The following is a 10551-nucleotide window of genomic DNA, read 5'->3' on the forward strand; positions in this document are numbered from 1 at the left end:
ATATAAGTGATTGTTAAACATGGTCATAATACACCATGATACCTTGTCCGTGCAAAGAATAATTGATTGATTGAATTCTAATCTAAGCATTAAACACCAGACGATGTGGATCTTTTAGTGTGGCATTTTATTATAACAATAACAATGTATTATGGCATGTATTATGATGCTCCATAAGAGGATAATGAACTGATGACATGACATGGGATTTCCTTCAGCTTACACTGCTCCTGGTTACCTGGCTTAGTCACCTCAAACATGGCTTACTGTAACGTCACTAACGCTAATACCAGGGGAAGGCTGGTGGAGGTACAAATCGGAGGACGGGCTCATTGTAATGCATGGAATGACATGAGGAATGCTCATTATCAAACACACATGTTTGATACCGTACCATTCCTCATTCCATTCCATGCAATACAGCCCGTCCTCCAATTTCTGCCTCCAACAGCCTCACTTTGACTATTGTCTTATCCATACTGTCCACCATTATCATTGGTGTTTCTTTATACACAAGCACATGTCTGTGCTTTACTGTGACTGTAGAGCTGTAATGTGTAATGAATCGAAAGTACATTGTTGTACTGTACCTAAAACTGTCTCCTAAAAACACTGACAACATGATTCAAATCAAATCAAATTTTATTTGTCACTTATATCGCATACAGTTGTAATTGACATAGTGAAATGTTGTTCGCATACATACAGACTGGGGCTGAGGCTGGGGAGCTGAGGATTGAGGCTGAAGCTGGGGAGTTGAGGATTGAGGCTGAGGATGGGGCTGGGTCTAGGTCTGGGGTTGCGTGCCGTGTCTGCTGGGCTCAGTCGGGGCCCTGGGTCTGGGCTTGGACCCCATGCCTGGTGGTGGTGTGGAACCTGACTCTGCTCAGCAGGCCCACGGAGACTGGGAGAGACCTGGGCTATTTATAGCATGGCCTTTAGTGAAAATAACCAGCTAGGGGAGTAGGCAGGCAGCTCTACCCAGCACTAGTGCCCAGCACGACAGCACAGACCCAGACACTGCCTGGCATGGATGTGAGTAGGGGATGGAGTCGCAGGGGTGATGATGGTGAAGAAGCACGAACCATGGAACATTTGGTCTACTCACACACCATATACTAATGTACTCCCCCCCTCTCTCTGCCCCCCCCCCCTCTCTCCCTCCTCTCTCTCTCCCCCCCTCTCTCTCTCTCTCTCTCCCTCTCTCTCTCTCTCTCTCTCTCTCCCCCCCCCTCTCTCTCTCTCTCTCCCCCTCCCCCTCCTCTCTCAGACTGATGTTATGCACCAGAGTGTGTATGAGCTGGTCCACACTGAGGACCAACAGGAGCTGAGGAGAAACCTACACTGGGCCCTCAACGCACCCCCTGTCAACCAGGACTCCACCTCAGGTAATGTCCCACCCTCATGTTAGCCCCCTAAACACCACTGTCATCCTACCCATATCCAGCAAATAGAGTATGTATCAATGTATGTATCTATGTATCACCAAATATATCCTACCCACCTCAGCAAGCCTCTTATGAAGGCATTTACATATAAATGAATAGAGAGAAATCCTATACCAATACGTTTTATATTCTATATGGTATACTGTGTGTACTGTCCATTGGTTCTTCTCTCACATTTGTCCTCTTCCTTCGATATTCAGGCCTCTGTATCATTGGTGATAATACAGGAACGCTGCACTGACCTACCTCTCCACTAGGGGTGGTGTTGCAAGGTTGTTGCCCTCCCCTGGTAGGGTTAACATGGCGTGTTAAGACTCAGTGACCCCCAGGCCTAATTACATAAGTGTATTTTCAACAGAGGAGGGACGCTGAGGACAAGATATAGAGTCGAGTGAGGTCAAGAATTATGACAAAGAGGGACGGCAGGCAGGCCGAAGCGACGTCGGAAGTAGTTGTAATACGCTGACAACCTCTTCATTTCCCCAACCCTAAACCTAATCATTCTGACAACAATAATGTTGTTACTGTGATGTACTATAGTAGTTGTGTTGATTCATCCCAAAAGAAACCTTGCAAAATGAATCATTGCATCTGAGATTGCCATTCCCATTTTAGAGAGTTGACAGTCTTGTGTGTGCTGTTCCTATGACCGAAGTGGAGGAGCTCCAACTTCAAAAGAGGTGTCTGCTGTAATAAATCATTGTTCTGATAAAGTCTCGTCCGATCATCCTGTGTGTATGTGTCTGTGTGTGTGTGTGTGTGTGTTCTGACCCCCCCCAGATGGCGAGCCAGACAGCAGCTCAGCAGTGGTCACCTACAATCCTGAGCAGCTTCCTCCTGAGAACTCTTCCTTCCTAGAAAGGAGCTTTGTCTGTCGTTTCCGCTGCCTCCTGGACAACTCCTCTGGTTTCCTGGTAGGCATTACTTTAATGTAATCTTTATCTAACCAGGTTAGTCTCATTGAGATACTTTCAAATCTCTTTGAAATCTCTTTGACCTCTCTGACCTCTATTAGATCTGGACCTAGTTCAAGAGCCTTACTGGCTGCCCTCATCTCATCGCTTAAAGCCTTTCAACACCCTAGAACATAGTATGCATAACCATTGAAACTCACTCGGAGACTAGTGCACACATTGATATAGAGTGTATGTTTACTTGTTATTGAATTTATCTTAATGGATGAGCATAAGGATGATAAACAGCTGGTCAGATTTGACATACACACAGATCAACAAATGTATGGGGATGCCCAGCCTACAGTGTACATTAACTGGTTTTATTTCACTCATCTGTACCCTGTGCCACCATGATGCACTTTGGCAGTTAACAATGCAGAAACTGAATTGCAGTGCAATTTAAAAGCAGTTACTACATAATAACATCTTAAAAAGTATAATTGTAGAAGAAATTGTGAGTATAAACATGTGTATTTCCCTCCAGGCTCTGAATTTCCAGGGCAGGTTGAAGTTCCTCCACGGCCAAAACCAGAGGCAGGACAACGGGACCAAGACTCCCCCTCAGCTGGCCATGTTCGCCATTGCTACACCCCTCCAACCTCCCTCTATCCTGGAGATCAGAACCAAGAACATGATCTTCAGAACCAAACACAAGCTGGACTTCACCCCCATGGCCTGCGATGCAAAGTGCGCTCACTCTGGCTCATTACTCTGTATTCATGTTTTCACGGGTGGCATGAAATGATTTTCACTTTGAAAACTCCTCGATTCCTCCTCCGGATGTTTTTCGCCCGTTTGTGAAATTGTACTGACAGCTGTCAGTTAGAGTTAGAGTACTCTCTGAAAAAGCTATCGTCTGTCACGTTCATGATATTATTGCTATGTGGTCCTGTTGATCATATGATGGGGAAATACCAGGCCAGATGTAGTGATGTCATCGTAACGGCTTTATCCCATATCTCTTTACAGGGGGAAGGTCGTCCTGGGGTACACAGAAGCTGAGCTTCGGGTGCGTGGCTCTGGATATCAGTTCATCCATGCTGCTGATATGCTGTACTGTGCGGAGAACCATGTCCGAAGTAAGTCACCCTTTGTGTACCTGTATACATTCCCCTAACCTTAGCGGAGGGGGAGGAATAGCCATGCATCATTAACATGCTCAGCTATATTCATCATTACAGACACAGACAACATAAGAGTCTTGAGTTATCCCTGATGCACAACGTTAACTGTCTATTCTACTGTGAATGCAAAATCTTAATCAGACCACCACAACCACTGTCCCCCATATCCATTGTGCGTACACTGTGTTTTACATCACTATTTAGAAGCCGTGAAGACGAATGCACGCGTGATTATTATTTTACATCATGGTTCATGAATTGTAGTACTTCCAGAAAATTAATGTTGTGTATTAGGTAAATATTTGGGCTTTGTGGAATTGGGCTAGTCAGAGAGGGGAGGGGGTAAGGCTCGGTCTGACCAGGTCAAAGATGCTGGTCATAGAGTTCGGACTGCTTTCCCAAGTAATCCCACTGGATTACGGACCAGATTGAGCAAAGCCGCAGAGCCGCTCGCTGGAGGATGGGATAGGCCCGCAAATCCATCACATGAGCAGAGCCGCAGTGATGATCCATAAACCAACACAGCCACACAATACGGCGGAAATACCGCAGGACACAGCTAGCTAGATCCTCCTACAGTATGCATTCATGTTGGAGGAATTCACTCCAGAACAAAGGGGGCTTTGGAAGGCAATGCTGTTCTAATCTTCCCATCACCTGTCAGATGAATCTATACTGAGAGTACTGAAAGTAGAGACAACTTGTTTCTGAATGCACTGCCCTCTGTTTCACCCCTGGCAACTGTACCGTAACATTAAGCGGGTTTGCTTGGCATTTAGGATTCACCCTTCTTACCCTAAATGTGAACTGCATATCCAGCATTTCGACCTCTGTGTTAAGTCTGTGTTTTCATCTGCCCCCTTCTTATTCTAGACTGTATTTGCTATCGAAGGCTTATAATAAAAACACGAGGGTTTTAGTGTAACCGTGTGTGTGAGAATTCTCATTCTAACTGTGGTAATCCTGTGTTTTCAGTGATGAAGACAGGGGAGAGTGGGCTGACCGTGTTCAGGCTGCTCACCAAGGACAACCGCTGGAAGTGGGTCCAGGCCAACGCCAGGCTGGTGTACAAGAACGGCAAACCAGACTACATCATCGCTACCCAGAGACCCCTCTTGTATGTGTCCTCCTGTCACACACACAAGCACGCACGCACGCACGCACGCACGCACGCAGGCGCACACACACACACACACAACCCAAGTCTACAATACTGTTTGTCTACAATAATATTTGTCTTTGTAAGAAGTGCTATACAAGGGTTAGGGTTTGTGATGGATTGATTTGTTGACTAGAGTAATTACAGTGTTATTACACAGAAGCAATTGAATGCAAACAAAGTGTTACAGAGGAGGATAATACCACATCACAGAATTCCCTGAAGGAAGATACCGTGATGTGCTCATGATCTAAATGAGACCATTATGGAATACATTTAGTGCGTTTTGTACCCATGATACAGATACAGTGTTGAACAGATGTACAGAATGCTGCTGAGGATAGATAGCTCTCTAACAGGTGTTTCTTGCTGTCCACCTACTGTAGGGAGGAGGAAGGAGGGGAACATCTGCGTAAACGCTCCATACACCTCCCCTTCACCTATGCTACGGGCGAGGCACTGCTCTACCAGTCCAACCATCCAATCGCAGGCTTCTCTGATGGCGCAGAGAAGAGCGGCAGCAAGGCCAAGAAGGGCCGTACTGACCGGGCGTCCCGGGACGGCCTGGACCCCGGCTCCCTCTTGGGGGCGCTGATGAGCCAGGACGAGTCTGTGTATGTCTGCCAGCCAGCCCTGGAGCCCAAGCTGTCCTTCCATAGCAGTCTGTTTGGAGACAGGGTGGGCTACTCTGACTCAGACCCCAGCGGGATGCTCCGAGGCTGGGATGAGTCGACCACCAACGGAATGGTGGGTCCGGGGCTTCCAGAGCCGGCGGATAGCTTTGACCCACTGCTGGCCACCCTAGACTCGCTCTCCCTGGGGGGAGGGGGTGGGGTGTTGGAGATAGATGGGGGGGAGGTGTGTTCCAACGGGGAGCTGTTCGGGGCTCTGGAGGGGCTAGGCCTGAGCGCGGAGGATCTGGAGCTTCTCCTGCTGGATGAGAGGATGATCCGCGTGGAGATGGACCCCGACCACGTCCCCAGCCTGGACGACCTGCTCACCAACGATGAGATCCTCTCCTACATCCACGACTCCTTGGAGGCTAAGACAGATACTACTATAGTAGAAGACGGTGGCCAGGAGCTCCCCTCCTCCACTGTGTCTCCTGCCCCAACCACAACCCCAACAACAACCCCAACAACAACCTCGTCTGAGAGTAGTAACTCCCCCACGGCCATTAACGTCCACACCCCATACCTCAACCACAAGCCGCCCCAGGCCCCCATCGTCCAGCTCTCACAGCAGATGCAGAAGCACCTCAGTATGCGTCCAGGGAAGGGGGGTCATAACTGGGGCCAGCAGAACAACCACATGTCCCCCCACCCCCACCCCAACCACCACCCTGTGGTGAATGGCCTCCCGGGGCACAACCAGTCCCCCCTACCGAATGGACAGTGGAAAGGCCAGCATATTCTGGTCAGCACGGGGGTCCCGTTGGACCAGTGTCACCAGCACCCCCACTACCTCCAGCAGCAGCATCAGCAGGCCAGACTCCAGAGCCACAGCCAGCAGCTCCAACAGTGCCAAGCCAAACAGAATGGCGCCAGCCTCAACGGAGTGTGTGGCGTCCCAAACACAGAGCACTCAGCTGGCTATAGCCACTCAGGAGAAACCGGGAACCACACTACCCACAACCCCCCCTGCCTCAGTAACGGACACCTCCCCGACCCTGTGACCCTCACACACACGACTGCAGTAGATGCTTGTATGGATTACAGTGTGGCCGACATTCCCAGCATGAATTTTACCACCATGAACGGTGGCGGTACGTATGATGGGACAGAGGCTGAGGTGTTGTCCTACCAGAGGATGAACCATAAACTGCATCAGCTGCAGCAGGGCCAGGGCCAGGGGGGGCAGATCCCCCCTCCCTTGGCCCAGGTGCTGTCCAGCCTCTCCCAGTGTCCGCCCCCCAACGCCACCCTGGAACAGATCTTGGGGGTGGGGGGCCACGCCTACAGACAGATGGCCACTCTGGAGCCCTATGGGATGGTGACCTCTGAGATCCCCCACAACCCCAATAACAGTAAGGTGAGACCTCCTAACACTGGCTGAATGTTTTGAAAAATAATATTTTCCCTGAATGAGATTGTTCATTGGTTTTAGCTGCTGTGTATGAATGATGATTAGCATTTCTGATCTATACAGGTGGTCAACTCTTTCACAACTTTCATATTGATTAGGGCTATGAGAGCAGGGGAGAGTGCAGCCAAAGGTCTGGATTATCATGCTTTGCTTTGTTTGTGTTGTCTTTAGGAAATATAATGGAGGGATTATTGTTGAATAATCACCAAGAGGATAGGAGAAATCTTATTGTTGAAAGGATAAATGAGGAAGGATAAATTGGAGCAGTCACTCAGTGAACATGTTGGTTATTACTCAGTTTGGGATGAAAGCAGTTAGTTAGACAGCTGCTTCTTTCATCCATTAAGTGTTCTTGTGTTTACATTCAGGGCCAGCAGCCTGGATCCAAAGAGAAAAATGTTTGGCCTGCCTGAGAGAGTTTTTCCTTTTTTTTCCTGACCTACAAATTTGCTCTGCAGCCATTACCTAATAAAGTGTGTGTGTGTGTGTGTGTGTGTGTGTGTGTGTGTGTGTGTGTGTGTGAGAGAGAGAAAGAGAGAGAGAAAGAGAGAGAGAGAGAGAGACTCAGGCAGAGAGAGAGACTCAGGCAAAGAGAGAGAGGGAGGGTGTTGTAGGAACAGAGAGAGTGGGAGGGAGGGTGGTGTAGGGACAGAGAGAGAGAGGGAGGGTGGTGTAGGGACAGAGAGAGAGGGAGGGAGGGTGGTGTAGGGACAGAGAGAGAGGGAGGGAGGGTGGTGTAGGGACAGAGAGAGAGAAGAAGGGTGGTGTAGGGACAGAGAGAGAGAGGGAGGGTGGTGTAGGGACAGAGAGAGAGGGAGGGAGGGTGGTGTAGGGACAGAGAGAGAGAGGGCGGGTCGTGTAGGGACAGAGAGAGAGAGGGAGGGTGGTGTAGGGACAGAGAGAGAGAAGAAGGGTGGTGTAGGGACAGAGAGAGAGAGGGAGGGTGGTGTAGGGACAGAGAGAGAGGGAGGGAGGGTGGTGTAGGGACAGAGAGAGAGAGGGCGGGTCGTGTAGGGACAGAGAGAGAGAGGGAGGGTGGTGTAGGGACAGAGAGAGAGAAGAAGGGTGGTGTAGGGACAGAGAGAGAGAGGGAGGGTGGTGTAGGGACAGAGAGAGAGGGAGGGAGGGTGGTGTAGGGACAGAGAGAGAGAGGGAGGGTGGTGTAGGGACAGAGAGAGAGAAGGAGGGTGGTGTAGGGATAGAGGGAAAAGAAGGGTGGTGTAGGGACAGAGAGAGAGAGGGAGGGTGGTGTAGGGACAGAGAGAGAGAGGGAGGGTCATGTAGGGACAGAGGGCAACAGTGGGCCCCTGTAGAAGAATGTAGTCAGCATTTTCGATTCAAGGGGGATTACATTGCCCTATTGTTTTTCTCTGATTGCCAGAGAGTTGATACAGTACATTGAGAATGAATAACTTATAACAACCTTGTTTGGACTCATGATTCTGGCTTGCTTAGTAGTGTATCCTCCAGTGCAATCACATGGATGAGGCATATGCTGTCCTAATTCTCCACCCTTATCCTGACGTGTGGACTTAACTGTTATAAGAGAGGTGGAGGAAACCAATCCTTTGCTTTGAAATCCATGCAGGGAAGTCCACTTCAGGAAAGGGTTAGAGAATTGGGACTTAGAAAAGGACAGACCTAGAGGAGAACTCTATCAGGGGAGGCTGGTGGGAGGGAGAAATCGGAGGATGGGCTCATTGTAATGAGGAATGGTGTCAAACATGTGTGTTCCACATGAGGAATGCATTACAATGAACCCTTCCTCCGATTTCTGCCCTTCACCAGCCTCCCCTGGTCTCGATGCTGTCTCTAATGCCATGCTGACCTTCTGGCAATTGCTGTTAGATTCAGCATTGAATTGACAGCATCTGTTTAAAGGAACGTGATGAACACTTGATCCCAGATTTGACGTAAAGCAGTTTGGGCTCAGCCCAGTTAACAGTTCACTCCAGGAAAGTGTTGGTCAGGGTAAGTAAAGAGTTTAGATATCGATGGTTTTGATGGATTGAAGAGTTAATTCTGAATATTTGGTTGAAAAATGTCTCTCGATATTCACACTGTCTGTCGGTATTGGAAATGATTTATCTCTTAACTGCTTGACCAGCTTGATTGCCAACAGTGTTGACAATGTTTTCATACCTATGTGTGCCCAGTATCTGTTGATGCTCATCGACATTCACAAATAGAAGACAATTTCCACTCATTGATTGTTTCCATCCCTCTTTTTATTTCAGATGGAAAATGGCTGCATTCTTAACGGCACATACCCAGAAAGAGGCTGCTCTCTGCCTAATGGGAATGGTGTAGCACCTTCTAATGGCCAGATCCCCTGCCCTGACTCTCTCTCCAGTCTCTCTGGTCTTCCCGACGCACAGGCCACTGGCTTCTACCTCTGACTGGGGACCAGGACAGGCATGGAGAAGACCAGGGTTCGATCTGTATTTGACATCATTTCAAACATTTAGCTGTGCTTGATTGAGTTTGCCCGGCACTATGGAACCCGGTAGATAGTCCCCAAAGTGCAAGTCCTGCCAATCTGGTAGTCTAGGCAGGCTCAAGGATGCGCCCCAAAGTATTTAAAGGAATTCAAATACCTTTCAACCCAGGTCTGGTAAGGAGGAGCCACAGCAGGCGCCACACCTACTGTACAACTACACCTGGACAGGACCAGCCTTTCAGAAACACTAGATGAACATAAAAACAAAACAAAACGTAGGCCTAATATTGTTTTTATTTGTTGGTTTGATGTTTTGTAAGTCATTATCATTTGAGTCCTTTGTTTACAATATGCCGTCGTTGGGAGCGATAAAGTTGAGTTTTATTCCATTTTGAAATAACACAGAGAAGTAAATAAGAGTTGTGTACTGTTGTTTTCTGGTGTTTGTAAAAATGTTTTTCCCCCTAAGTATGACATCCTGGTCACTGCAAGAGAGACGTTTCTGCAGCATGTACAGATGCTTAACGACGCCATCTTCATCGTCATTATGTGACATATGACATCATCATCATCAGCGATTTGAACAACAGGAATGTAATCATCAAAGGAATAGCCAGTGGTGATGATGGGTTACTGATGGGGGGGTCATGAGTTTAAATAGAACATGAGATTAACTGAGGTGGTTTAGAGAATATCTGAATTGGGTCTAGAATATCCTGCACTTTATTGCAAGCACCTGGTGATCCAGACACGGTAGTTGGGGATCGTCGTGTTATCTTGGTCCACAAGAAACATGACATGGACCTTATTTTACATTTGATGTTTGGGGTTACTGTTACTGATATATGTTGGGAAATCTTTAACAGTTGTTGTCTTTTTGTTATTTTTAGGTATATTTCAGGTGATGGGTTGATGTCCTCACAGGCACATACAGTACACTTCTGTAGAATTTGTCAGTATAATAATTTTTCTCACTTGAATTATCCATTTCTTGTACCTCAATACCTCTGGGTGAGTATTTTTCCAATAAAAATAAACTGTGACTGAAATAGCATAAGACAATTGATTTTAACTTTCAGTATTTATTCATGTTTTACAACAATTACGTTTTCTTTATCATTTGCAATTCTTCTAGCACACGATACAAGATTGCATCTTGGTAGACCTAGTTGAAAATTGCATTTGAAAGGCTCTCAAATGCTGTGGGTGTGCTTGTTGACCCAGGTCTGCATGAGTAGGATAATGTTAAGTCAGAATCTACAAGTTACCAGGAACTGAAGGGTTCTAATGGTAATCTAACAACAGACAGGAACTGATGGGTTGTAATGGTAATCTAACA

The 10551-nt window shown here is 47.6% G+C and overlaps 1 protein-coding gene across 1 annotated transcript in view; it reads left to right on the forward strand.

Moving 5' to 3' along the window:
• Positions 1 to 9171, forward strand: part of LOC310813240 (aryl hydrocarbon receptor-like) — a gene marked incomplete at both ends in the record, with an annotated part of 32347 nt that extends 23176 nt beyond the window's left edge. The window contains 7 exons of the mRNA XM_083682103.1: positions 1271 to 1406; positions 2229 to 2362; positions 2889 to 3091; positions 3374 to 3483; positions 4504 to 4645; positions 5074 to 6718; positions 9010 to 9171. Of these exons, the coding sequence (XP_083538229.1) occupies positions 1271 to 1406; positions 2229 to 2362; positions 2889 to 3091; positions 3374 to 3483; positions 4504 to 4645; positions 5074 to 6718; positions 9010 to 9171 (2532 nt within the window). The remainder of the gene's footprint in view (positions 1 to 1270; positions 1407 to 2228; positions 2363 to 2888; positions 3092 to 3373; positions 3484 to 4503; positions 4646 to 5073; positions 6719 to 9009) is intronic.
• Between the last annotated feature and the right edge of the window lie 1380 nt (positions 9172 to 10551).

The sequence above is a fragment of the Argentina silus genome (assembly GCF_951799395.1).
Source record: "Argentina silus genome assembly, chromosome: 12".
NCBI lineage: Eukaryota > Metazoa > Chordata > Actinopteri > Argentiniformes > Argentinidae > Argentina > Argentina silus.